Source organism: Saccopteryx leptura, chromosome 1, assembly GCF_036850995.1.
Source record: "Saccopteryx leptura isolate mSacLep1 chromosome 1, mSacLep1_pri_phased_curated, whole genome shotgun sequence".
Lineage (NCBI taxonomy): Eukaryota > Metazoa > Chordata > Mammalia > Chiroptera > Emballonuridae > Saccopteryx > Saccopteryx leptura.
The window spans coordinates 162213849-162241387 of record NC_089503.1 but is presented as its reverse complement, the minus strand read 5'-3'; the positions used below and the strand labels follow the sequence as shown (position 1 = coordinate 162241387).

The 27539-nt window shown below is 50.7% G+C and overlaps 2 protein-coding genes across 6 annotated transcripts in view; both read left to right on the top strand.

Annotated features, from left to right (window-relative positions):
- The first annotated feature begins 842 nt into the window (after positions 1 to 842).
- On the top strand, positions 843 to 12842 carry TMEM183A (transmembrane protein 183A). 2 transcript variants are annotated; one of them, XM_066379263.1, is made up of 8 exons: positions 843 to 1047; positions 1143 to 1232; positions 1965 to 2132; positions 5054 to 5210; positions 6035 to 6215; positions 8527 to 8607; positions 10330 to 10485; positions 12146 to 12842. In XM_066379263.1, the coding sequence occupies exons 1-8, from the start codon at positions 939 to 941 to the stop codon at positions 12329 to 12331; spliced, it is 1128 nt and encodes a 375-aa protein (XP_066235360.1). In that variant the 5' UTR covers positions 843 to 938; the 3' UTR covers positions 12332 to 12842. The 2 variants fall into 2 exon arrangements, with proteins under 2 accessions (XP_066235360.1, XP_066235350.1); XM_066379253.1 differs by having other exon boundaries at positions 5051 to 5210.
- Positions 12843 to 15984: 3142 nt separating this feature from the next.
- Positions 15985 to 27539, top strand: part of PPFIA4 (PTPRF interacting protein alpha 4) — a 33785-nt gene continuing 22230 nt past the window's right edge. For all 4 annotated transcript variants that reach the window (XM_066379234.1, XM_066379214.1, XM_066379224.1 and 1 more), the window contains exons 1-8: positions 15985 to 16098; positions 22768 to 23388; positions 25113 to 25214; positions 25526 to 25690; positions 25946 to 26020; positions 26222 to 26311; positions 26843 to 27034; positions 27320 to 27466. In XM_066379234.1, coding sequence (XP_066235331.1) covers positions 23155 to 23388; positions 25113 to 25214; positions 25526 to 25690; positions 25946 to 26020; positions 26222 to 26311; positions 26843 to 27034; positions 27320 to 27466 — 1005 coding nt within the window. In that variant the 5' untranslated portion in view covers positions 15985 to 16098; positions 22768 to 23154. The remainder of the gene's footprint in view (positions 16099 to 22767; positions 23389 to 25112; positions 25215 to 25525; positions 25691 to 25945; positions 26021 to 26221; positions 26312 to 26842; positions 27035 to 27319; positions 27467 to 27539) is intronic.

Here is a 27539-nt window from a genome sequence, read left to right as displayed (position 1 = left end):
GGCAATGCTCTGCCCATCTGGGGCCCTTGCTCCATTGCTTAATAACTAAGGTATTTTAGCGCCTGAAGCAAGGCCAAGGAGCCATTCTTAGCGCCTGGGGCCAAGTTGCACGAACCATTCAAGCCACGGCTGTGGGAATGGAAGAGAGAAAGGGGGTGGGGGAAGAGAGGGGGTGGGGGAAGAGAGGGGGTGGGGGAAGAGAGGGGGTGGGGGAAGAGAGGGAGGGTTGAGAAGCAGATGGGGGCTTCTCTAGTGTACCCTGACTGGAATTGAACCTTGGAGTTCCACACGCCCGCCCCCGCTTTACCGCTGAGTCAACCGGCCAGGACCTCCAAGTAACTTCTTATTCATGGAGGTGATAGCAGTCAGGTCCAGCTCCTTCACAGCGACCTTGATTCTGTGGCTCTTTCAATGTGAAGGAAAGACAATATTCTGTCCTCATCGATCCTTCTGCTATTTTGTTTGCAGGATGGCAGTAGCTGAACGACAGTGAAGACTTCCGTAGGAGCTGCAGGCGCTCAGTCCACGCGACTCGAGGAGGGGGCGGGGCTGACAATGTAGGCGCGTTGGGTGGAGTGAACCTGGAGCATGGACATAGGCGGCATCAGAAACACGGGAGACCACGCTGGAAACTCAGTTCTGACCCACGCAGTGTGATTCGATGCCTGAGACAACAAACCCTCACAGGGGAACAAACCACGGACAGCCGCCCAAAACCCAACAGCGGACCTCGGCAACCCAGGCGCAGGTTGAACCGCAGGCGCCGGATGTTGACGTCACCAGAATAGGCGGTGATTGGCGGCGGAAAAGAACGTGACCTCTAAAGCGACGCGGAGCAGACTGAGTCATCGCGAGAGCCGCGGCCTGCGGAGCGGGATGGCCACGGGGCTGGACGCGGCAGTCCCGCGGCTCCCGGAGCCGGCTCTGGGGCCCGAGACATGGCCCGGGGTCTCAGCACGCTAGACCGGCCTCGCCCCGACACGGCCGCCATGCCAAAGCGAGGGAAGCGCCTCAAGTTCCGGGCCCACGACGCCTGCTCTGGTCGCGGTGAGCGACGGGTCGGGGATTGGAAGGCCGGGCGGGCGGCGGACGGGGCTGCGGGACTGTGGGGCGCCGCCTCTAAGGGCTGCCGTTTGTTTCAGTGACGGTGGCGGATTATGCCAACTCGGACCCAGCGGTCGTGAGGTCTGGACGGGTCAAGAAAGCTGTCGCCAACGCCGTGCAGCAGGAAGGTAGGCCTCCGACGGCTTGCTGGTGCTGCGTTCGCGGGGTTCCGTCCGTGTTTCCTGGCAGTTCTCCGGGCATCGCCCGTGGACGAGTTGGCTCGTCCGTGATTGCGCAGCACCTGCGGGGCGGGCGCGCGTTGGCTCGCAGCACCGGCGGTGTCTGCACGGTGGACACCTTCGCGTGCCCGTATGCACTCGCTGTTCCTTGGTTTCCGTCTTTTCCCTGCAGTTCACGCGTGTCCTCCACGTGCTCTGCGCTTTGCGGCTCTGTAAGAATCTTGAAGTGTGCTTTTCTTTCTCTCAGGCTTCTCTTACTTCACAGCTTTTTACTCACGTGTCCCTGAGACTCGGGTTCTGTGACACTGACTGTCTCCAAGTCAGGAACGCGGGTACATCCAGTCCATTCCCTCCCAAACGCCGGGCCGCGGAGGTCATGCAAATAAGAACAGCGGTCCTTCGGTTTGGCCCCGTGGGGTTTATAGTGGGAGAAGAAGGCACTCCATTTTCTTCATAGCTGAGGCTGGCACTTTCAGGAGACAGTTTGCCCATCCCTTTCCATTTTTTTGGAGTTGAAATGCTCAGTGCTCTTTGTTTTCAGAGCCTCAGCTTTCTTCAGCAGACTCTTAACACTTTTTTCTTTGTATTCTTTTCCCTCTCATGGGTGCTGATGTCCTGCCTGAGCCATATGTATTTCTGGATGGGACTCTGCCTTCTCACTCTTCCTTTATTTCCTTCTAGTGAAGTCTCTGTGTGGCCTGGAAGCCTCTCAGGTTCCCGCAGTGGAGGCTCTTTCCGGGGCTGGTGAGCCCTGTGACATTATCGACAGCAGTGATGAGATGGACGCCCAAGAGGAGAGCGTCCGTGAGAGAGCCGTCTCCAGGAAAAAGAAGAGCAAGAGGCACAGAGGTACAGGGCTTTGCCCTCTTTGAGTTTATTAGTCCTGTGTGGGAACAGTGTGAACTGTCACTTCCTACATTGCACCAGCGGTGATAGCAGTAGAGAACCCAAGTTTGATCTCAGTGGTGGGACAGCGTGTAATGTGCCACGAAGCTATTCTTGACTGATTCCGTATTTCCTACATTTTGAAATTTCTTAATTACCGTATTTTTTGCTCTGTAAGATGCACCTGACCATAAGACACACCTAGGATTTTTTTTTTTTTTTTTTTTTGTATTTTTCCGAAGCTGGAAACGGGGAGAGACAGACAGACTCCCGCATGTGCCCGACCGGGATCCACCCGGCACACCCACCAGGGGGCGATGCTCTGCCCCTCCGGGGCCTCGCTCTGTCGCGACCAGAGCCACTCTAGCGCCTGGGGCAGAGGCCAAGGAGCCATCCCCAGCGCCCGGGCCATCTTTGCTCCAATGGAGCCTTGGCTGCGGGAGGGGAAGAGAGAGACAGAGAGGAAGGAGAAGGGGAGGAGTGGAGAAGCAGATGGGCGCTTCTCCTGTGTGCCTTGGCCGGGAATCGAACCTGGGACCCCTTGCACGCCAGGCCGACGCTCTACCACTGAGCCAACCGGCCAGGGCTACCTAGAATTTTAAGGAGGAAAATAAGAAAAAAATATTCTGAACCAAATGGTGTGTTAAAATATTTAATAAAGCGTCGACCTGGAAATGCTGAGGTCTCCAGTTCGAAACCGTGGGCTTGCCTGGTCAAGGCACATATGGGAGTTGATGCTTCCTGCTCCTCCCCCCTTCTCTCTCTCCCTATCTGTTTCACTCTCTTCTCTAAATAAATAAATAAATAAATAAAAGATAAAAAAAAAAAAAAAAGGCCTGACCCGTGGTGGCGCAGTGGATAAAGCGTCTACCTGGAAATGCTGAGGTCGCTGGTTCGAAACCCTGGGCTTGCCTAGTCAAGGCACGTATGGGAGTTGATGCTTCCAGCTTCTCCCCCCTTCTCTCTCTCTGTCTCTCTTCTCTCTGTCTCTCCCTCTCCTCTGTAAAAAAAAAAAAAAAAAAAAAAAAATTTAATAAAATATCGAACTTTTCACTTCATAAGACGCAGAAGCATTTTCCCCTCCACCTTTTGGGGAAAGTAAGTACGTCTTATGGAGCGAAAAATACAGTATATTTTTTAGTAATTACAGAATTTTGACCCAAAAGACAATTTTGTGTGTGTGTGTGTGTGTGTGTGTGTGTGACAGAGAGAGAGTCGGAGAGAGGGACAGACAGGAAGGAAGAGAGATGAGAAGCATCAATTCTTAGTTGCAGCACCTTATTTGTTCATTGAGTGCTTTCTTATATATGCCTTGACCAGGGGGCTGCAGCAGACTGACTGACCCCTTGCTTGAGCCTGTGACCTTGGGCTTAAGTTGGTGAGCCTTGCTCAAACCAGATGAGCTGGCAACCTCGGGGTCTCGACATGAGTCCTCCGCATCCCAGTCCGACGCTCCATCCACTGTGCCACCGCCTGGTCAGGCAAAAGACAAAATGTTTAGAAGCATTCTGTTTAGTAAAGGTTCTGATGGATCTCAGAGGAGGAAATTCTCACAATCATTTGTCTTCTGTTTCAGACAGAGATTTAATGTAGAGTAAGGTGAGGCACAAACATGGTAGGCTGCACCTTAAATGATTTCAAGAAAAGGTAGGAACTAGGAAGGAGGATGTTGTTTTGGAGGCATTGGTCTATGATATGAGGAACTCAGTGCAAGACCTGATTGAGTCATAGGATTTCAGGAAGCAGTTACCTAGAAAAGCAGAGGCAGCTTCAGGGAGGTTGTGTAGGAGTTTTCTGCCCTGGAAAGAGAAGAAAAACTGGTTTTTGGATAGTTCCATGACAAGGTCTAAGTTAAGGTTAGCATTTAGATTAGCCCAAATTTGGGTGTCTGTGGAATGTGAATTTTTACTTGCACCCAAGATGTGTAGTGAACCTCAGAGTCGAGTTAACACTAATAATGTGAAGCAATCAATGAACAACTAAGATGATGCAACTGTGAGTTGATGTTTCTCCTCTCTCTCTCTTCCCTTCTCCCTCCCCCTCTCCCTTTCTTCCTCCCTTCCTGTCTGTGGCTCTGCCCTCCCCCCCATAAAAAAAGTTAACACTAATGAGGTCTGACAGAAGAGAAGGTAGGATATATTGTCACAGAGTGTCTTTGAATACTGAATGGTTGTGGCCAGGATCATAGGTCAGACTGGCAACAAAACAAGGGAAAACTGAAGGAAAGGCAATTATTGGGTAATGAAAATAAATACACTGTAACTTTATCTGGTTTATTCAGTTTGTACTGTGAGGTTTTCTTCATACCATCTTAAAATGTTTTGTTTTTTTCAATGCTTGAACGAAAGAAAATGTTTGGTGGATGGGAACTGAGGAAATCAAGAGCATAACTAGAATTTGGAGTTATAAAATTAAAATCAGTTTTGTTTTTTTCAATGATTGAACGAAAGAAAATGTTTGGTGGATGGGGACCGAGGAAATCAAGAGCATAACTAGAATTTGGAGTTATAAAACCTGGGTTCTGTTTACCTTAACTAGGTGGTGAGGTTTTGCTTTCTTATTGGTAAAATGGGCACAATAATATTTTCCTTATTTTCATTGAAGAATTATTAGGCTTGAACAATTTAATATATGCACAGATACTTTGAAAACTTCAAAATTGTATTTAAATGTTAAAAGGCCTTAAAAATGAGACGTATTCACTTGGGCAATGGGAGGCAAGCAGCTAGAAGAAGCAGGAAATGATGAGTTGGAGAGGCTTCCTCAGACCTACTTAAAACTTTTTTTTAGCTGTGCAAGTGCTGGGAGAATTGAAGTGACTGGGGATATTAACTATGTGTGTAATAGAAGGTCAGAGATAATGATTCTTTTTCCTGTTTCAGAAGACGTGGACGTGGCTGATGGAGAAGAGTACCCTATGGATATTTGGCTGTTGCTGGCCTCCTACATCCGTCCTGAGGACATTGTGAATTTTTCCCTGATTTGTAAGGATGCCTGGACTGTCACTTGCACTGCTGCCTTTTGGACCAGGTTGTACCGAAGGTGCGGCCCAGGGAGCTCACTGTTGTCTGTGTAGCTGATTCCATGCTGTTTGTGATGTGCACCTGCTCCTGGGATGGTGACTTTGCAGTTTCTCTACTCCATGCCCGGTGTGAGCCTGGCTTTGGACTCCTTGAGCCCCTCTCTAATTTAAAATTGATGTTATTAATTCATCCAGGTAACTGTCTTCCCTGTGTTTGTCCCCTCCCCTGATCCACTGTCCTTTTGCAGCAAAAAATCTTGCTTCTGGTTTCAAATTGGCTTTGACTTTTCCTCAGTGGTTTGTCTTGACTACAACTTTCCAAAGCTACAGATGCCCATCTATTTGCTTATTCATCTGGTTTAGTTTCTTAGAGTTGCTAGTCATCTTGCAGTGCTGTATCTTTTTTTGTACTTATGCTGTTCTACATATAGTTGTGGTGGGGAGAGGGTAAATAGTGTGATTAGTGAGAGGGCTAGCTCTTGATACTGGGTGCAGAAGTATAGTGAAGATTATGAACTTGCCCCTAAGAATGTGGCGGGAAGGTAGTAGAGAACTTGCTGACACATATGACAGGAGAACCTGATGGCTTTTCCAGGGTCTGAAGTATATTGTACTCATATCAAGGCAAAGACTTGTCCTTTTTTAGAGTGAAATGCTGAATGTTGGAAATTTTTAAAAGGATGGAGAAGTATAGGGTCATAAGGTATATGTGGATTGTGTTTCACATAGCAGAGAAGCAAAAGTAGCTGAGATGTAAAGTCATACAGAGACCAGGAGTCATAGGAGCCTGAACGGAGCAGGACAGGCAGGTCACACATTGTAGGAGTAATGTGTCGTATTTCAGGCACTACACGCTGGATGCCTCTCTGCCTCTGCGCCTGCGACCAGAGTCCATGGAGAAGCTGCGTTGCCTCCGGGCGTGTGTGATTCGATCTCTGTACCATATGTATGAGCCCTTTGCTGCTCGAATCTCCAAACACCCAGCCATTCCAGAAAGCACGCCCAGCACATTAAAGAATTCCAAAGTAAGTGGGAGTTAGTGCTGGGCTCTGGTGTGGTGCACCTGTTCTCCAGCCTCATCTCCAGCTTCCTTGGTGGGAGGGCAGGGCGGCGGGCACCAGGCTGCTTGGGGACTGATACGGACTCCAGGGCTCAGGGCATTCACTTCTCCAGGACGTCCCTGCTATGCCAGCCTGGCTTTCTTGTGCTTTTAGCATACTCCCTGTTCTCTTCTTTTTAATTTCTTTTCTTTTTTGGTATGTTGTACATTGGGCCATGTTAAGATGGTTTGGGCTAGGAAGAACGCAGCTCAAATGGTAGGTCTAAACTGAAATTGTAAGAGGTGCTTTAAATCAGGATGCAAAGATGATTACTAGTTTTCTCTTTCTGTTGTGACCTTGATGTCTTGGATTCCCATTTCTTATTGACCTCCTTCAAAGTCTTGGCCTGCACCTTGCTCCCCTAGCATGTGCTTGAATGCCTATTGTTGCCAGGCCCCGCAGTAGCTGATTTCAGAGATCAGGAGGTGCTCCCAGTCAGAGACTCCACTGATCTAAATTCTGGGTCCAGACTGCTACTCGTATCCTGGGATTTCCCTAGTGTTTATTTTCACAGGTTGTATTAAGTTGCTGGCATTCTGCTTTGTTTATAGGTCTGTTAGCCTTTGGTCCGTTCTCTTTCTTTTCTCCTTCACAATGAAATACTTAGTGAACGCAGCTTTGCCCAGCTAGGTGAGCATAGCAGATTAGGTGATTCTGGCAAGTTGATGTCTCATCCTTTTATTGTTTATTTTTCCCGAACTAATAATGTCTTAAGTTTTGTACCTTTGAATCTGGGTAATTTTTATTACTCTCAGCCTACATAGAATCTGGTATTCTAAAGCACTCCCTTTTCTTTTATATTTGTTTTTATGCTTTGGATTTTTGTGAGGATTCTTCTCCCCTAGTTTAGTGCTAGCGTGATAGTGTTCTACCTGATACGTATTGATATTAAAGGATACTGCTGAGCACAAAGTTCTTTATCGAGGTTCCTCCCAGGGTTGCAAGTGAAGGTGGTCAGGGCCATGGGCTCAGCGCAGTTTAATATCATGCCAGCTGATGGTACAGGGTCGGGATAGAATTTCACCCAGCAGCTGTCTCTGCTTGTAATGTGAGTGGACAGTGTATCATGTCACGTTTACAGTTTCTGTCCCCTAGAAACAGTGCTAGTGTCAGACTAACTCTGATGAGGAGGATCATCTCAGAGCCAACCAGCCAGGTGTAGTCGGCTGCTGGAAGCAGAGCAGCGTTGGGCAAACTCGTGCTGACACATCGTAGCGGCTCCAGTGCCCAGTCCTCGAGGACCCGTGTCTTCACAGTCTGATCACTGTTCAGTAACTTTAAAGTGGGCTCTAAAAAGCCAAGGTGGAATGATAGCTAACCTTTTATCCAGACAATAAGCCCCGGCCACCTGGCTGCTGCTTTTGTGCCTTGTCAGAGATCTTGTGACGAGGATGTGGGACTGGCGGTGGCAGCTGTCCCATGCATGGCCTTGCCACTTGTACAGCCACAGTCGCATGGCATTCCGGGAGTGGCCAGCATGCCTAAAGGAGTTGTCCCACATTCCCGGACTCCAGTTTTTCGTATATGATTCTCCCTCTCTCTCTTTTCAGTAGCATAGCTTGTGTGGGACACTGGAGCCGTTGTGATGGCAGCAGAAGTGTTTGCCCCTTAAAGCCAAGCCCATTATTTTTGATGGAACATCAGGACGTACAGGGCATGTCTGAAGGGCAGGACAGCTGGCACGGCGGACGATCCACCCCTTACCCCCTGGGAGGTACTTGACTTCTTGTGCTTAACCTTAGCTTAGCCTGCCTTCCACTGAGGGGCACACTGAACTCAGCCCAGTTCTGTTGTGTCCATACCAGCGTCTGCTCCCAGAGGGTCCTGAGTGGCTTGCTGTTATTATTACAGGGCCGGCTGTCTGTGCCTGCCTTTGTTACCATTTTGCTTGGTGGCTACTTTTATGTTTTAATATAGAGGAGTGGCCTGTTGAATCAGAGAATGCCCCAGTCCCTAGGGACCATGTTTCTGTCTTTAAAGATGAGAACAGTAGGGGTTGACTTCACCCCTGAGGTTGACTTACATTGGTCCCTCTTCTTACTGAATCGCCCTGGGAGTGTCTCTCTTCATGTTGCACCAGTGTCAAATTGGGGGGGGGGGTTCTCTATTTGTGCGAGAGTGAAATCGCAGCCCTGGGACTGTGGCAAACAGGTTTCTGCTGGTTATTTTTTATTGTCTTATTTTTTTTCCTGTATTTTATCTGTTTTTGATTTACTTTATTTTCATTTTCTTACAGTGCTTGCTTTTCTGGTGCAGAAAGATTGTTGGGAACAGACAGGAACCAATGTGGGAATTCAACTTTAAGTTCAAAAAACAGGTATGTAGTTGTATCTCCTCTTTGTTTTTCAGATGTCTTTTTTTTTTAACAACTTATTTTTAATTATTTATTTTTAATTGATTTGAGAGAGACACACACACATGCACACTGATTTGTTGTTCTACTTAATTATGCTTTCATTGGTTGATTCTTGTATGTGCCCTGACTGGGGATTGAACCTGTATGCAACCTTGGAGTATTGGGACGATGCTCCAACCAACTGAGCTACCTGGCCAGGGCTTTTGGATGGTATCTTGAATTTAATAAATTAGGCATAAAGTTGTCTTATTAAAATCCAGTGCACCTCAAGACTTGTAATAATACTGTGATGAGAAAACGAAGAAGGAAGTATCCTGTGTGAAGGGCTTTAAGAACTTGATGCACAGGGGGACCATCGAGTGGGTCCTGGGTCCTGGGTCCGGGGATACACAGCCGGACGAGATGTTTTGGGGACAGTTCAACTTGAATGTGCTGTGGGTATTATGTAATATGAACTTTTTGTTAGTTTTCTTGGATGTGATAATATTGCGGTTATATACATGTGTCTTTTTTCATGCTGCTAAGGGTGGAATGTCATTGTCACTTTAAAATGGCTTTGCACTTCCCACCCCAAAGTGCATGTGATTTTTTTTTTCTGTGCATCTACATGAAATGAAGGGGAAGAGAAAACTGTGTCGAAATATCCAATGCCAGAAAGAATAAAGGAATTATTATACTATTTCATTAACTTTTCTGTATATTTGAAGAATTTTATAAGTGGGAAAGGGGAAACTTGTTATAACAATGTTCTGGGGTTATTTGTTGTTCAAAGCAAGTGCATTTATAATCAGCAGTAATTTATAGTGGTTTGGGGAAGCCCTGAGAAGAGGGACTGCCAAAGGGTTCTTATAAACCCAGCACGTGCTGCCCCACCTGTGTCTCTTGTCTTTTGCTGGCCTGTATCTGAGGCCTTGGCCACAGTGAGGGTTTGTTTTGCTTGTGTTTTTATCCTCAGCAGCCTTGCTTTCGTCTCTCCCCAACTTAATATCTCACTGGTGAGACAGATGACACATACAGTTCGTTAAACCTCACTTGATGGCAGCTGAGTCACTGATAAGTTTGTAATAAAGTAAATCATATTTTTTATTGGTATTTCAAAAACATGGTTTCAGAGAGGAATTTTAGCTTTGATCATTGTTTTTAATAAGGTGTACACAGTGTGGTGTCTGTTAGGTGGTAGGAAGTCCACTGTAGGACCTTTCTGGGAAGGGGCTGAGGGGCAATCAATCTTACCAGAGTGCCTGCTGAGGCCAGCATTCCACAGGGAAGTGGGTGCCGCAGTTTCCTCTGGTTCTGAGACGTACCCTTATTTACAGTGCCTGGGATTAGATGGCCACTATGCTTCCTCTCTGAGCAGCACATGTTCTCTGGAATTGACATGTCCCAGGGAATTTGGAGAGCCTCTGATAGAGCCATACGTTATTATTCCTGCCACGTGACAGGAACGGCCATCTAAGTGACTTGTTATCAGCCACTGTCACATGGCTCATCCGAAGGCGTCCCCTTCTTTCAAAGGACGGGTTGTTCTTGATTTGTATGGAGATCAGCATATACATAAAGAAAGAGGAGAGAACAGAAAAATGGGTCCATAGCATCAGTTGAGCCATAAAATTTTTATTGGTGGAGTCTTAGAGCCATTAACATTTCCTCTAAGTCATGAGATTAATTCTCCATTTTCCTCAGTCTCCTAGATTGAAGAGCAAGTGTATGGGGGGGTTGCAGCCTCCTGTTCAGTACGAAGATGTTCACACCAATCCTGACCAGGACTGCTGCCTCCTGCAGGTCACCACCCTCAATTTCATCTTTATTCCAATTGTTATGGGAATGATCTTCACTCTGGTAAGTGAATTAAGGGTGTCTCCTCAGCCCTTTCATAAACTCAAACTGTACTTAGGTTTTGAAAGAAATTTTTAAATTTGACCATTGAAGAAGAAGTCTTTGACAAAGATTTACAAAAGTCTGGAAGCAGACTTGCACATAGAAACAGACAGATTTGTGGAGAAGTGATTTAGTCTGAGAATATTTTACCTCTGTTCTTTGTAGTGAAAGAAATGTTTTTGCATCTACCGTGTAGTGATCATTAATGTGTTGTGAGAAACATGATCCCACTAGGGATGAGGAGGAGGCTGTCTGAGTCTTGTCTGTTGGGACCTTGAGGATGCATGTGGTGTCATGTGCAGCAGTAAAACATAGGGTGACTGTCTCTATCCTTGGGGGATGCTCTGACCCTTTGATCCTTAGCTAAGAATTAGATTAATAAACAACAGCTATGCCTCCATATTTTTTAGGTTTTAAAATTTTTTAATTGGATTGGAAACTGGAGAGTTAATGTAATTTATCTTCTCAGTATTTTAGTGTTATGCTCAGAGTACATGGGGTTCCCCTCTTCACATTGAAAATAGCTTTATTTTTTAAATTGTAAAATAAATAATACTTTATGTAAAGAATTTAATGCATAACTACATTTACAAAAGGTGACTTAGACTTCCAGTAACTTAAAACTACAATTTACCTTTTGGAAATTGTTCTTTAATGTGTCTGCTTTTATTGTAGGCACCTCTCCCCCTCCTCTAGGCTATGTCACGTTAATGTCCTAGTTCCATACCACTCATGGTCTGTGTGCTTCATACTCACACAGTTCTTTACGGACCTACACATGCATAAACTTATTTATTTTATTTTATTATTTATTTTTATTTTTTGTATTTTTCTGAGGTTGGAAACGGGGAGGCAGTCAGACAGACTCCCTCATGCACCCAACCAGGATCCACCCGGCATGCCCACCAGGGGGCGATGCTCTGCCCATCTGGGGCGTCACTCTGCTGCAACCAGAGCCACTCTAGCGCCTGAGGCAGAGGCCACAGAGCCATCCTCAGCGCCCGGGCCATCTTTGCTCCAATGGAGCCTTGGCTGTGGGAGGGGAAGAGAGAGACAGAGAGGAAGGAGAGGAGGAGAAGGGGGAGGGGTGGAGAAGCAGATGGGCGCTTCTCCTGTGTGCCCTGGCCGGGAATCGAACCTGGGACTCCCGCATGCCAGGCCGACGCTCTACCACTGAGCCAACCGGCCAGGGTCATAAACTTATTTAGAAGTTTCATGGTGTATTTTATGAAAAAAATTGGGATCCAGTGTTTGTTGCATGCATCTTACTTTACCTGCTCAGTATATCTCATCAAAATCCCTTCAAGTCATCCCTTCTTATTCTAACCCAGTATTTAAAAATTAGCTTTGGTGGTAGCCTGTGTGTATGTATCCTGATTTATTCTGCTACTGGAGAGGTGTTCCTTAATACAGTTTAAATATATAAAGCTAAGAATTTATAAAATCACCCTTAATTTTTTTTTTTTTTTTTTTTTGCAAAGGTGTAGGTATTATAGAGATTGTCTTGCGGCCTCACCAGTGAAAATTTGGTCTAGATTGCCTCATTTCAGAGTGGGCTGTAGGAGAACAAGGTTGTTGAATTTGGGTACTGAATTTAATATAATTTGCTTTCCTCTTCCAGTTTACTATCAATGTGAGCACAGACATGCGGCATCATCGAGTGAGACTGGTGTTTCAAGACTCTCCCGTCCACAGTGGTCGGAAGCTGCGCAATGAGCAGGGTGTGCAGGTTATCCTGGACCCAGTGCAGAGCGTGCGACTCTTCGACTGGTGGCATCCTCAGTACCCGTTCTCTTTGAGAGCATAGTCACTGTGTCCTGTCCCTGTGGCAGGCTGAGCCAGGCCAGCCCAGCCCAGCCCACTGGTCTTCAGAGCTGTGTGGAAGGGCGGCTGGACTGTTTGTCTGGTTAGTGATGCACATGCTCTTCAGGTTCCCGAGGCTCCTGTTGGGGGAAGGAGAAATATTGAATCAAGAGGAAAAAACTATGACTTCTAAACATATTTTAATGTAAAGATTTCATTTGAAAGGAGAAACCAGGCCCTATTTTCTGCGTTAAACCCCATTTGGTGCTATTGAGTTTGTTCTTTATTTTTTATTCCAATGAAAAAGAATGATCTTACTCTAGGGAAAAAATAGGCTCTTGAATCTCCACACAAGGAAGTGTGGGCATTCTCTGTGGATCAGAGGAGCCTTAGAGGCATAGAGTTGTTGCTACTGTTGCTTCCGATTTAGCTGCCCCTCAAATTCAAGTGCATATTTTCTCCTTTTACCTTTCTCCAGAAATAAAGCAGGTGACAGGGTTTTCAGAATCTTAAAAGATTGACGTGTATCTTTCTTTAATAATAATCTTTGGATATTTATCACATAAATATTCTTTTGTCAATTTTGGATTTTAGGCGTGTTTTTGCATGAGGCTGAGAGTAGTGATGACAGTGACATTGTGTCCTTGGTCCTGTACTGGCATCTTTACATAATCTCTCTAATTTCCACAGTCCTGCAAGGTAGGTTATACTGCTCTCATTCTGTGGTTGAGGAAGTGGAGTCAGTGACATAGGCAGGACTCCCACCCAGGACTTGCCTCGCCCACAGCTAGAAGGTCAGTCTCTTTTCTTCTAGTAGATGGTGGCAATGGGGAGTAAGGCAGAGTGTATACAGATCAAAAGTCAAAGGTGAGTAAAAATTAGTTTGTGGTATACTTTGTCCCTAATCAACCTAAAGGTGACTAAGATTGATGAAAGAGTCTGTTAAATAGGTATTTCTAAGTAAAATGTAAAACAAACCAAGACAGTTATTTATAGGAAAGACAGTGGTATTTTCATTGAATTGTTAGAAAGGCATTTATTGTACTGAAGGTCATTAAAAAAAAAAATGCGCCCTGGCCGGTTGGCTCAGCGGTAGAGCGTCGGCCTAGCGTGCGGAGGACCCGGGTTCGATTCCCGGCCAGGGCACACAGGAGAAGCGCCCATTTGCTTCTCCACCCCTCCGCCGCACTTTCCTCTCTGTCTCTCTCTTCCCCTCCCGCAGCCAGGGCTCCATTGGAGCAAAGATGGCCCGGGCGCTGGGGATGGCTCTGTGGCCTCTGCCCCAGGCGCTAGAGTGGCTCTGGTCGCAATATGGCGACGCCCAGGATGGGCAGAGCGTCGCCCCTGGTGGGCGTGCCGGGTGGATCCCGGTCGGGCGCATGCGGGAGTCTGTCTGACTGTCTCTCCCCGTTTCCAGCTTCAGAAAAATGAAAAAAGAAAAAAAAATTAAAAAAAAAAAAAAAAAAATGCATCCCGTGTTGAAACCAGCCTCCTGAACTACAGGCACTTTGTGGCTTTTCTGCTCTGCCTGTATGGCCTGTCACCTGTGTGTCATCCCTGCAGAAGAGCTGTTGTCAGAGGAGAGCATCTGGCTGGGATGTTTTATTTTGTCTTGTTTTTGCTAACAGGATACTTGCTGCTTTCTCCCACCCTCTCCCAACCCCAGATTAGCCAGTGAGCTGGATATTGCCATGAGGTGGGTGTTCGTTAAACAGGAAAGTGAAAGTCTTGTGGGGGCAGTTGCTTACCATGCTGCTAAATTGGTGCGCTGTTTTTTCCTTACCATCCTCCCTGCCCTTGCTATTTGAGGACTGCTCTTAGGGAGCATCTGCTGAATACTTGTGCTGACAGCTAACCTTACCCCCGCACCAGGGTAATGCTGAAGCTGTTTCCACAGGAAGTGAGCCTGGGTCTGTGAAGTGCAGAATTGGGTGTTTAAATGATAAAAACAAACAAAGCCTAAGAACAGTAAGCACCTTGCAGATCTCTACAATCAGAAGTTTCCTCTGAGGCAGGAGATGAAAAGCACAGGTCCATAGTTCCCTGAACTAAAGTTTTCATGGAGCAGAAAGGGGCCATCCTGGTGAATTGTGTGCCCCCCATTTAGGAGTTCCCTTTAAAAAGGGTAGTGAGGCCTGACCTGTTGTGGCGCAGTGGATAAAGCGTCAACCTGGAAACGCTGAGGTTGCTGATTCAAAACCCTGGGCTTGCCTGTTCAAGGCACATACGGGAGTTGATGCTTCCTGCTCCTCCCCTCTTCTCTCTCTCTCTCTCTCTCTCTCTCTCTCCCCCCCCCTCTATAATGAATAAATAAAATCTTAAAAAAATAAAAAGGGTAGTGAAATGTATTTGAAATGCAGAATTGTATTTTGACTCAGCATCTTAGTTTTTGTATCAAACTCTATGGTGTGATGACAGGTAAAATATATTTTTTTTAAGTGAGAGAGAGAGAGAGGAAGGGAGAGAGATGAGAAGCATCAACTTGTAGTTGCAGTACCCCAGCGGTTCAGTGCCTTGACTGAGGAGCTCCAGCTGAGGCAGTGACACCTTGCTCAAGCCAGCGACCTTGGGCTTCAAGCTAGCAAACCTGTGCTTGAGCTGGCAACCTTGGGGTTTCAAGCCTGGATCCTCAGCATCCCAGGCTGATGCTCTGCCACTGCCTGTTCAGGCAACAGATAAAGATACTGCCTCAGCTGTTGTCTTTCCATAATGTTGATAAACGCATGGTAAAGTGTTACAGCTTTAGCTCTCTCTTTTAGTGGCTGAGTTGTCTTTTCTGTAATTTTCACTTAAGTATATACCTTGATTTTGTTCTAAGGGTCAGACAAAACATAAATTGGGCCTCACCCCCCCCCCCCCCCGGGTAAATCACAGTTACTCAGATTTTCCTACCTTCTACCAAAGATATCTGGAAACTAAGCTAATTGGTGAATATATTAGAACAAAAACAAAAAAGACTAGTGATATGTGCAAATGATCCCAACTATAGCCTTAGTTGATGTAGAACGTGTATTCGTAAATACATGCAAGCACATCCTCCTGCCGGACTGACGAACACGGTGAACTTCACGAACCAGGCGGGAAAGATACATCAAGATCCAAAGGGGATGGGGAACAGTTCGGGAAATGGAGCAATTTCACTATAATTCGTCAGGAGTGATGACGTCGAGCCTGTCTTCAAAGTGTGAATGTGTAATACACAGCGTCCTATCTCTAACAGGGTCAGCGCTGGCAGGGGCCTGAATGAGACAAGCGGCATGATTCACTTGAGCGCATACTACCGAAATGGGTCTGGGTTTCAGGTTTCTCCACTGAAAAAGGCAAAGTAGTAAGTGGGCGCAGGGAGCAGGTGTGAAAGGTTACAAACCACTGGCAAACAAGACCAGGGCCGAAGCCAGGTTGGGGTGCAGGTGGCCAGACCTGGACTGGGTGGCTCCAAGGGAGGACCGCTGCGCGGAGACCTGAGAGGATAGACTGCGCGGCCGCTCTCCGGTCACGTGCTGGGCGGAGACCGCTAAAGGAGCCGGCAGGCCCCGCCCCCGGGGTGGTGTCCTGGCCCCTGTGAGGGGGCGGGGCTCTGCGATGGGGAACTGCCTTGGGCCCAGGTCACGTGTGGGGCGGGGCTGCTGGTCAGGGGCGTGGCCTCGAGGAAGGAGGTGGGGATCTTGCCCTGGAGGCTACAGCTGCTCTCAGTCCTGCTACGGGCGCTTAAGGCCCTTCCCTGATCTCCTGGTCCAGCCGAGGTGCCCGGTGCTCGAGGACTGCAGGCAGGTGAGCGTCCAGAGCCCGGGCTGTGGGGAGGTGTTTCTTCTCACTTCCAGCTTCTGCACAGTTTGGGGAGGGTTCTCTGGCGCGTCTTTGGCATCAGCTCTTTTTCACGCCACAGGCAGAGATGCGGCCGCTCACCGGCCTTTGCAGTCCGGTGCCCTTGGGGTGAGCATGGACACGATGCCCAGTTTGGGGACGAGGTTGGAGTCGCATTTACCCTTCATTCAACCTCGGAGGAGGGGGTTGAGCCAGCAGGTCTGGCGGAAACCGGAGGGACTGCGCCCTCATTTCTCCCCCACCTCCACCCCGGGAGAGTCGGAGAAGAAGCGCGTCTTAGCTCCTGAGCCAGCTCTGCTGCGGAGATACCAGGGGGCACAAGAGGTGCTGAGGACTTGGTGCTAGGGGGTCTTGAACCTTCTCCCGTCGCTCACAACACCCCTTCTTAATGTCATCCTCTGTCAGATGCAGCCTGAGCCGGAGATGCCCGTCTCCGCAATGCCGGCCGAGGTTTGCCGCGGTGGGGTCCAGGGTGGGCGCAACTGGTAAAGGAGGCGGGAATAGAGATTCGTGAGCGGGTAGGGTGAGGGTGCGGAGCTGACTTTCCACCACGCAGTATGTTTTCCAGGGCAGATCCTGCGGCTTTGGGTGGTGAGTTGGAAGAGCGGTCAGGTTAGGTTGGAGGACTTGGAAACAAGGTGTGGATGCTTTTCTTTGAAAAGGATTTGGGGGTGGTGGTGGAGGACTAGGTGCCACTAGGTGCTGATGTCACCTTTGAGGAGAGGCATCTGGGTGGTGTCCATTAGAGGGGCAGGGTAGCTGCGGCTGTTGTGGGTGGTGAGCAAGTGGTTAAGGAGGAAACCCTGCTTAGTTTGGGGATCCACTCCTCCTGGGAGCTTAAGAGAACCCTCCAGCAGCAGGGTTTCAGGGACTCCCCTTAGTCTTTCCAGAGCTGTTTGAACTGGTACTTAGTACTTTGTTCATCATTCAGCAGACATTTATTGGGCATCTACTGTATGCTAGACACAGTGGTAGGTGTTGGGTCTTTTGAAGTCAATTTGGGGCCATGGGTATTGGAAAGATACACAGCCAGACACAGTAGGCACTCTGTTAATAACTCCCCCCAAAGTTTATTTTTGTTACATTGCTATTGGATTAGAAAAGGCTGGAACTGTCTAACTGGATTCTAACCTATCTACCCCCTGCGAATATTAACAGCCCAGCCACCCCCAAGGGAAGCTGCCTTAGCAAAAGGAACACTTCCAATGATTTCCCTTCGCTATTTTCTAGGACTTTTTTCTGAAGCCTGAGGAGGCTGCCTGGGGTAAATTGTATCTCAAAATAGTAAGATGATGAATTGCACAGTGGTAATTGGGGTCCAAGAATGCTCTAGACCAGAATTTTTCAACCTTTTACTCTTAAGGACTGGTGACCTAGCCGGCCGGAAACGGAAACACGCACCAAGTAGTTTTTATCTTACTGCATGTAACAGTACAACATGGTAGAGGCAGGTGCTTTATTTCCAAACTCCACCTGTATGATGTATTGAATGCTATGTCAGTCTGTCCAGATGCTGTTTGTCTATTGCGCATCATTTGTAAATGTTCTGTGTGGTTCAAAAGGTTGTTCAAACAAGCCCACAAGTTCCAAGGATACCTAAGACAACCTCAATAGTAGTTTCATTGATGATACAGGCTGATATATGGCAATCATCCTGAGCATAAGTGAATTTGACTAAGATCATTGGCTCTATAATCTTCATACAACATCAGGCTGGTTAACTCTTTCGCAGGCCACAGGAAGTCACCATCTATGCGGGGGTGGCAGGGCAGTGGTGAGGGGAGCTCTGGGCTGGGGTAATCTAGCTCCAGGGCCAGGCAGTGCCTGAGGATGCGCCTGGCCTTTGACTCACCAGTCACACAAGGGGCTCATGGCTCTGCAGAGCCTTGGGTGCTGCAGCCCTCACCTTCCTTTTTTTTTACAGAGACAGAGAGAGGGCCAGATAGGGACACACAGGCAGGAATGGAGAGAGATGAGAAGCATCAATCATCAGTTTTTCAGTGTGACACCTTAGTTGTTTGTTCATTGATTGTTTTCTCATATGTGCCTTGACCGTGGGCCTTCAGCAGACCGAGTAACCCCTTGCTCAAGCCGGGGACCTTGGGTCCAAGTTAGTGAGCTTTCCTCAAACCAGATGAGCCCGTGCTCAAACTGGTGACCTTGGGGTCTCGAACCCGGGTCTTCTGCATCCAGTCCGTCGCTCTATCCACTGCGCCACCACCTGGTCAGGCTTGCCTTCCTTAAGGATCTCCGTTCCTTCAAGTTAGTGAGTTCCAGGGCCAGTCCTAGGCAATTGAAAAACACTGCCCTAGACACTTGGCACAGTGGAAGACCCCATCTCTGGAAAACAGCAGAGTGTGGTGGAGGGGAAATGGAAGCGAAAGCTCACCCAGTGAGTGTTGCTGAGCTTGTCCTGATGTCAGAGATGTGGATGGATGGCCTGGCAGCTGTGTGCTAAGGAGGGATTGGAGGGACAGGCAGGCAGCCAGGCTCCTGGGTCTCTCTCTCTCTTTTTAAAATTTTTATTGATTTGAGAGAGAGAAACATCAACTTGTTCTACTTATTTATGCATTCATTGGTTGATTTTTGTATGTGCCCTGACTGGGGATTGAACCAGTAACCTTGGAGTATTGGGATGATGCTCAAACCCACTGAGCAACCTGGCCAGGGCTCCTGGGTTTTTCGATTGATTACTGAAATCTTTGAGTTAGAAAAAGTTGTCAGGGATTGCTGTGGTCCTTTCAAACCTCTGAGGATAATGGGGAGAGCTGGGGAGAGGACGAGGAGCCAGGCTGTGGTGGCAGTGAGGCAGAACCAGGGCTCAGCAGGGCCAGGGAGCTGGGGGGCCAAAAGGGTTTTAGGATATGGGGAAGCTAGCTGAGGCCTTTCTAAGTGGGATACTCTCCTTGGGGCTGTAAGAGCATGGTGTGCTCTTGATCTGTGCCAAGTGTGTGCTGGAGAGGGGTTCTCATGGCGCAGGGGCTGAGGGAGGGAAAGCTGCCCCAGGTCCTGGGTAGAGAATTGGGAGAAATGAAGAGAAGGGAGTGTGACAGTGCAACCACAGGAAGTCACCATCTGTGCCCTCTCTGGCCTGCAGGCTCACTGACCTATAATTAGCTCTGGAAGGCATAAGGTGCTGGCTCACAGGAATAAACGTGGCTCTTTGGGTGGCCATGAGTTGAAAGCACTTGAAGGCAAACTTTGAAGGGGTCTCTCCTAGGGCCCCTCAGCCTTTGCTGTCCTGAGACGGGTCTTTGGGAGCTGAGAATGCGGGGAGGCAGAGCAGGGTGAGGGGAGCTCTGGGCTGGGGTAATCTAGCTCCAGGGCCAGGCAGAGCCTGAGGATGCGCCTGGCCTTTGACTCACCAGTCACACGAGGGGCTCATGGCTCTGCAGAGCCTTGGGTGCTGCAGCCCTCGCCTTCCTTAAGGATCTCCGTTCCTCCAAGTTAGTGAGTTCCAGGGCCAGACAGGCCTTGGCTGGGACTTAGTGGGTCAGAATGCAAGGGGCACACAGGCCCACTGAGGTTGTGCCAAAGGTTTGATGTTTGGTTCCAGGCTACTCAGTCTGAGTTCCTGTCCAACTATTACTTGTGTGTCCATGTTCTCTCAAGTAGACTTCTTGTGGGTTGAGATTGCATCTTAATGCCTTTTGAGTCTCACATCTGTGAAATGGGAAGAAGAATTCTGTCTCCTTGTGAGGAATCGTGAGGATTGAAGTGAGTTAATATGTGTCACTTACAGCATAGTACCTGGCACATGGTAGCTGTTGAATAGCTGCTCTCACAGTTGTTTTTTTTCCTGGGTGATACTACCCCATCCCATTTCCTGTAGTCAGTTTGGATGGATGGCCTTCCTCTTACCTCTGTGCTCTGAAGGGGCTCCCATTCTGAGGCTCCCTCTTAACCCTTTTCTTGGGCACTGAGACTTGAGCGCCTGCTGGCAGCTTGGCCCTGGCCCTGCCATGGGCAGTAGCATGGCCCTAGCCACGCTCTCTTGCAGGGCTGGGACCTGCCATCTGGTGAGGCAGCGGGGAACCAGCCTGTGTGTGTGACCCAAGTGCCCATCCCTTCTGTTTGTTAGGAGAAGATGGGGGTAAGTTTTGGGAAGCTTAAAAGGCCTCAAGAATTTTTGTGTTCCGTGTGTGAGCCAAGAGGCCTGTTTTTTGCCTGACTCCTCCCTTCTCCTCACACACACAGACACACACACCCCTGCTCACCTGCAACCCTCTTCCGCGGTTTCACAGCTTGCCCACATATCTCACCAGCAAACACCCCACAAATGCTTTCTCTGGGAGGTGGTAGTTTTCACCTCTGGATCGGGGCCCATGTGTGTTATTGAGATGTGCAGGAGCTGAGGAGGATTCTTCAGGCTGAGATGACAGCTATGCTATTTAAAGACAGCCCTGGAGCCAGAAGGAGCCAGGTGTCCCTGCTCAGGGCTCCTCTCTGCTAGCCATGCTGGTGCCCTCTGCGGGGCACTTGGCTCTATGTGGTGGTATTTCGCCAGGGGAAGTGGGGTTGCTACCTGGCACTTGGTTTGGAGAGAGGCTGGGGAAGGACTGGTGGCACTAGGCCAACTTACCAGTTGCCAGAATGACCAGGAGGATTTGGGGAAGGCCAGGTTGGACCAAACAGCCAGCATATCACAGTGGGCAGCCTGAGAACTTCCTATCCCTTTCCTGCAAAGACTGTAAAACTGCCCACAGGCTCACCTTTGCCCCCCGCTGGGTGGTCAGACTCCCCTGTACGCATGGGCTCTTCATGCTTTTCCAAGCTCTGTTCATCCATGAGTCCATCCCTCTGAGGTGGGCAAACAAGGGTCATGGGTTCCATCACACAGCAGAGGCCTCAGTAGGTGGAGAAAAGCCCAAGGCCACTCAGCTGGTCTCCTCGGTACCTACCAGCTCTGGGTCCCTTTCTACTTATGCAGGCTGCTGGGGATCAGTGTCTCCAAGCTCCTCACCCAGCTCTCTGCTACAAGGGGCCCCTTCCCCAGCTCTTCTGCTCTCTTACTTCTTGGAGGGGGGACTGAGGGAGGAGGAGGGATAAGGGCCTGTTTGTCCTGAGCTTGAAGAGGTGTTGGGGGCCTTTGTGGCCTTTCAGCCTCGTAAATGGAGCACTTGGGGTGCAGGGTCCTGGGCACAGTGGGTGGAGCGATGGGAGGGGTTGCTGTTAGCATTAGTGAGGTAGCAGCTCTGGCTGCTGCTGCTCTGGGGGACTGGGCAGGTACCGACCAAGGTGCTACTTTTTGCCTCCATGGTGGCTGTCAGCTTGGGGACAGGATCCCTTGGGTCAGAATGTGTCTGGGAATGTGTGTGGCCACATGTGTGTATATTCTCTGTGGCCCTGTGTCTACCTATGTGCATGTGTGGGAAGCACCCACATGCCTGCTTGAACCAGTGGGCCCTCTAGGAATGGCTGTTGTGTGAGCTCAGGGGTTCTCAAGCTGGCATTCTGACTTCCTCTGTTCCAGGCCCCCTGTTCTTCCCAGGTCATCAGTACTTGGGGGAGGGGGAGAGGGTGACAGGTGGGTTCAGATGGAAGAGGCTTGGCTCTTCCCTGGTTCTTCTGCTGGGTTCAGCCCAGTGTCTCACTTCTGACCTCACACTGGGTCTCCATGCATCCTGTCCTCTCCCAGTCTGACAGTGGAGGGGTGAATGAGAAGCTGTTCCTGTGTCTCCGAAAGAGGAGGCGGAGGGGCAGGAAGGAAAGCACTGTTAATGGAGCACTGCTGTGCCGGGTGCTTCAAATCTTGTCTCATGTAACAGGAGCTTGACGACAGCTCCCTCTGCACACTGACGGAGGTGGTGGCCTTCCAGCAGTGGGCAGTGAGGTCAGCAGCCGCTGCAGGCAGAGAGTTACCCAGTGGCATGCGGTCCTCCTCCTTATGCCTCCTTAGCTCTGACCACTGAGCATCCCTGTGCCAGGCTTAAGGTGTTAGTGGAGCCCAGGCTGTGCACACACTAGTGTTATGTGGATGGAGGAGAGTCCAAATCTTGAGCAGGGCCCCAACCTCTCAGCCCTGTCCCAGCAGACTGATGGCCCCAGCCCACATCCACCCTAGGTCGCCTCACATCTTCCAACCATGGAGGCAGAATGAAAACCTGCTGTGTGCCAGGTTTCAGAGTGGGGGCGACTTGAGCCAGCGCTCCTCCCTGAATACTGAGCTCAGTGCCAGCCCAGCATCACCAAGGAGCCATGTTGCACCAGTGTTAGGGGAGGACCACCCCGAGAGCCCTTTCACCCCTTCTCTGCCTGCCTCAGCTGGAACGAAGGGCAAAAGCTGTGGGGAGAAGGGCCAGAGACCCTGTCCCTCCCCTTGTTCTCTCCCACCCTAGGTCTCAGGAGGTCTCCAGGCAGCCTGCCACTTGGCTGAATCATTTCTATATTTGGCCAGGGAGCTACGTGGATGGGGGAACCACTCCACTGTGGATGCACTTCTGACAGCTGGGGTGGGGGAGCAAGGGACAGAGGCTATGGGGTGGGCAGTGCATTCATTGGAGAACTGAGGAAGCTGAGAAGGGGCTTGTACCAACACCTCCCTTCTTCCTCTCCACTCTCCCTGGCTGCCTGTCTGCCTCCATATTGTCCTCACAGCAGTTTCTTCTTCCACAGACCCTCCAGAGAGCATGGGTGTCACGCGACCCAGTTTGGACTCGACCAGGCTCCAGCGCCCAGTCTAAACAGAGCCTCTTCTAGCCTGCTCTACCTGTCTGCCATGGCCACATTTGGCTGCTGCCTGCCTGTCTGGGAACGTAGGACACCCAGCCCCAGCCCTGAAAGGTTAAGCCAAGTCCTCTGGTTCCATTCCACAGATGGGCTTTGGGCGTGTGGCCACATTCAGAACGAGAGCGACTGATGCCATGGGAGAAGCCAGGCACACCTATCCGCTCGCCTGGCACTGCCCTTCTGAGACCTGTGCACTGGGCCCCCACGGAGGTGCCAGCACTGTGAATTCCTCCCCTACCCCCCACACTGAGAAGACCCCCGCCCACCCTCACCATGTGTGAGGTGATGCCCACAATCAATGAGGGGGACCCTCTGGGCCCCCCCCATGGCACCGATGCTGACGCCAACTTTGAGCAGCTGATGGTGAACATGCTGGATGAGCGGGAGAAGTTACTCGAGTCCCTTCGCGAGAGTCAGGAGACCTTGGCAGCCACGCAGGGTCGGCTCCAGGACACCCTTCATGAGCGGGACCAGCTGCAGCGCCACCTGAACTCTGCCCTCCCCCAGGTAAGGCCTGACCTCTGCACTGCTCCCCTTCCCCTCCACCAGCCCTGCTGAGCCCAGCATCCTCGAGGCCTAAGCTCATGGCATCTCAGTTGCCTATCAGCGGACGGAATCTACAGAGCCTCTGCTGCCCCTCACCTCCCTGCAGAATCCTTTCCTTGTCATTCCAAGCATCTGAAGAAACAAAGAATCTGATGTGGGAAGAAAACCAGCTATCCTGTCCAGCTGCAGTGAGCCCATTTGGCCAGGAGGTGGCACCCCAGACTTGCTGCTGCTCCCAGCCCCTGTTCTTGGACCTGTAGCGTGGGGAGGTCCCTCTTAGTGCTCAGATGAAAAAACAAGAGGCATTCCATAGAAAAATGTAGGCACAAGCTGGACACCCGTCACACTCCTTGGTCTATAGCCGCTGCCAGCAACGTTACCATTTATTGTGTATTATCTGCGTACTCAGCGCTGTGTGTGGAATTGGCCCAGGTCCTCACAGCTCTGATGTTGGTCCTGTTATCACCACCATCTCTGTTTCACAAATGATGCCACTGCAGCTTGAGATTTGTGAGTGGCTCATGGCTGCCCCACTGTGGGGTTAGCAAGGCCTTAAGGAGCCTGGCAGCTCAGGACCCAGGGGCAGGCCCATCCCCATGAGGGGACCAGTGTGGGTTCAGAGTCCAGTGCCATGTCCCCTGTGGGGAGATGGGGCCCTGGAGCAGAACTGGAGTGGGCAGTAGCCCATCCCTTCCCCCAGAGCTCACAGGCCAGAAAGGAGACAGACAAGGGCCCTAGGGACTGGAAGGCAGTGGATGATGGCCTCAGAGGGCTGTTAGGACAGGACCTGTGACACAGACCACTGCCTTTAGTGGCCTGTGCTGCGTGCTCTACATGCATTGGCTCATTGGGTTCTTGTAGTGACACTTGAGGACTGTACCTCTGTCTTATAGATTAGAGGGTGGAGGTCAGGTGATTGACTGTCTGAGGTCACACACTGAGTGGGGTGGAGCTGAGGCTGGATTCCAGTCCCACACCAGGAGCTTCGTGAGAGCAGGGATTTTGTCTCTCTTGTCACTGTGTCCCCGGAGAACAGCACAGCACTTGGTATGTGGTGGGTGCTCACAGTGCTTGTGTGTGAATGGTGGGCTTCCAAGGGATGCTCCTACTTCTGTCTCAACAGCTCGGAGAGGGGGAGCAGGGAAGGTCTCTGGCATGGCTTTGAAAGGTGGATGTGATTTACTCAGGTGGTGATGAGGGTTAGGCCCTCCCAGGGTAGGGGAGCCCCTGCATCAAAGGTGTGGACACAGCAGGCGGCTCAGGTTGGCCATTTTGGGGCATCTGGAAGACCTACGAGACAGAAGCTGGAGAACCAGGAAAGAAGTTTGTTTAATGCTACAGATGACGTTGTGCTTTGGGCCAGTGCCAGCGCTGGGTCAGCAGGCAGGGGCATCCTGGTGTGGGGAGCCAGGCAGCGCTGTGCACGAGGGGAGGCGAGGAGAGAGCACCCATCCTGTGGTGCTGGTGTCACAGCAGGGGCATGCCGTCAGCCCCGTGTCCAGGTGCAGCCTGTGTGCAAGTGAAAGCTGAGGACAAAACCAGCACTGGGCCTGCTGCCAGAGTGTGCAGTGTCGGTCCCCTTGGCCGTGGCCTCGATAGAAAGGCAGTAATGAAGGGGTGGGGTCAGAGGGCTTCTCAGGCCTCTGGGCATGAGTCCACGCACTGAGGGGCTCTGGGGCTTTCAGGAATTTGCCACCTTAACCCGGGAGCTGAGTACCTGTCGGGAGCGACTTCTGGAGCGGGAGGAAGAGATAGCGGAGCTGAAAGCGGAGCGGAACAACACGCGGGTAGGCAGGGTGCCGGGCATGTGTATGTGTGCCTGTGGGGTGGACCCCTGGCCAGGCCCCGCACTCTGCCTCATGTCCCAGTGATGGTCAGGCGGTTCCACCGCCAGTGCTAGGCTTGGTGTCTTGGAGACAGGGTCCTGGAGTAGGCCAGGGCAGCTGTCTTAGGGTGGTGTTCTGTTGGGACAGCAGTAGTTGACGAACATGCTAGCGGCACACACGGCTGTGCTCGTGTCTACCTGTGATTACGTGGGCCCTCCTGTGGCCCCTGCGCACATGCTTACACTCTCCTCTCACCTCTCTGCTCCTACCAGCTGCTTCTGGAGCACCTGGAGTGCCTGGTGTCTCGCCATGAGCGGTCGCTGCGGATGACGGTGGTGAAGCGCCAGGCCCAGTCACCTTCAGGGGTCTCCAGTGAGGTGGAAGTACTGAAGGCCCTCAAGTCGCTGTTTGAGCACCACAAGGCGCTGGATGAGAAGGTACCAGCCTGACTTGCCCTGCTCTGTGATGTCTTTGTTCTGTATTGAGGGATCGCTCCTTCCAGTGGTGCACCTGGCTCCCTGCTGCTGTGCGTGTGTCCAGGTGCTGCTCTGAGGACCCTCTTGGGAGCTTGCTCTTGGCAGAGCCTCTCTCTGCCTCATGCCAACAGTGGTCAGCCAAATCCAGGCCCCCAGCCTGTGTCCAGTGGGGTCTTTGTTTCCTCCTCGATCCCCTTACCTTCTTACCTTGGGCAGGTGCGTGAGCGGCTCCGGACGGCCCTGGAGCGAGTCTCCACCTTGGAGGAGCAGCTGGCAGGGGCCCACCAGCAGGTAAGCACCAGCCCACCCTTCATTTGCACCTGAGCTGGAAGCCAGGGATGGTTCACCTCTGCCCCACTTGGCTCCCCAACACATTCTCCCTCCTGTCCTGGCTGGAGACTGCTGGTGAGGGGAGGAGGGGACCCAAAATGGTCTGAATGTATGGGAGGGTTTTTTGTCTTTGACTCACTGCCCTGAGGCTGTGACCCACAGGTGTCTGCCCTGCAGCAGGGGGCGGGGGTTTATGATGGAGTGGCAGAAGAAGATGGGACTATGGAGTTGGCACTGAAACACCTGTGGAAGGTGGGTCATGAGAGCGCATGGCAGGGGTCACATCTTCCCCCAGGGAGGGGGTGGACGCCCTGCTCTGCTCTGATCAGTAGAGTAACTGCTTGAGTGCAATTTGGGGCTTTCTCCAATGTTCCCTTCTCTTTACTCTTCCCCATCCCCATCTGCAGAGAAAGCTATACAAAGGTATATGTTTGCTTTAGTGCCCAGTACACAGCAAGCACATAACATGCTTGTTTATGTGTGTACCAGCTTCAGGCAAGATCCCTTCTCTCTGAGTCCGTGTTTTTCAGTCACATGCCTCTCTAGGTTACAAGACACTAAGGTAGCAGGTCAATTTGGCAACTTGCTTTTCAAGAGAGTAAGGGTCATTTAGTCATTGTCTGGCATAAGCTCCTGGGATTGGGAGGAAGGCAGATGTAGCTGGTACCTGGAGGTGTTCTCAGAGCTGGGTAGAGCCGTTCTTCTGCGCACCTTCCTGGGGTGGAGCAGGGGAGTGGGATGTCTTGGGCTCCGACGACGAATGACAGCTTGCTGTCCCTGGAGGATGATGTGGGCCGGCTGCAGGAGCTGCAGGAGCTGCTGGAGAAGCAAAACTTTGAGCTGAGCCAGGCCCGGGAGCGGCTGGTTACCCTGACAGCAGCTGTGGCTGAACTGGAGGGGGACCTGGACACAGCCCGCCGGGATCTCCTCAAGTCAGAGGAGCTGAGCAGCAAATACCAGCGGGATCTCCGGGAGGTGAGCAGTGGCACCCCACAGTGCTGGGTGTGGGCGTTCTGCTCTCAGGAGGGCAGCTGCGTGGATGCCTGGGTGTGTGAGGGCCACGTGAGCACTGGGGAGTGTAAGACAGCACTAGGCAGGGTCTGGTAGGGGCAGGAGCAGCAGGGGGGATGATTTAAGATTAGACCCTGGCCAGGCACCCCAGCCGGCCACCAGGCATTGGTGGCAGGGTGGGGGTGCAGACAGGGTGAGGGCAGGGAGAAGCTGACAATCTTCCCACGTGTCCCCTCCTCCCCTGCCCAGGCTCTGGCACAGAAGGAGGACATGGAGGAGCGAATCACCACACTGGAGAAGCGCTACCTGGCTGCTCAGCGTGAGGCCACATCTATCCATGACCTCAATGACAAACTGGAGAATGAGCTGGCCAATAAGGAGTCCTTGCACCGCCAGGTAACTGCTCCTGGTGGGGTTGTGCAGGCAATTCCTCCCGGTGATGGCCCCGGAGCCCCTGGTGTTCTGCAGG

Coding starts and splice junctions, on each gene's coding strand:
- TMEM183A (XM_066379253.1), top strand. CDS start 939: ATGGCCCGGGGTCTCAGCACGCTAGACCGGCCTCGCCCCGACACGGCC. Junction 1,048..1,142: donor CGACGCCTGCTCTGGTCGCG/GTGAGCGACGGG, acceptor CGTTTGTTTCAG/TGACGGTGGCGGATTATGCC. Junction 6,216..8,526: donor GCACATTAAAGAATTCCAAA/GTAAGTGGGAGT, acceptor ATTTTCTTACAG/TGCTTGCTTTTCTGGTGCAG.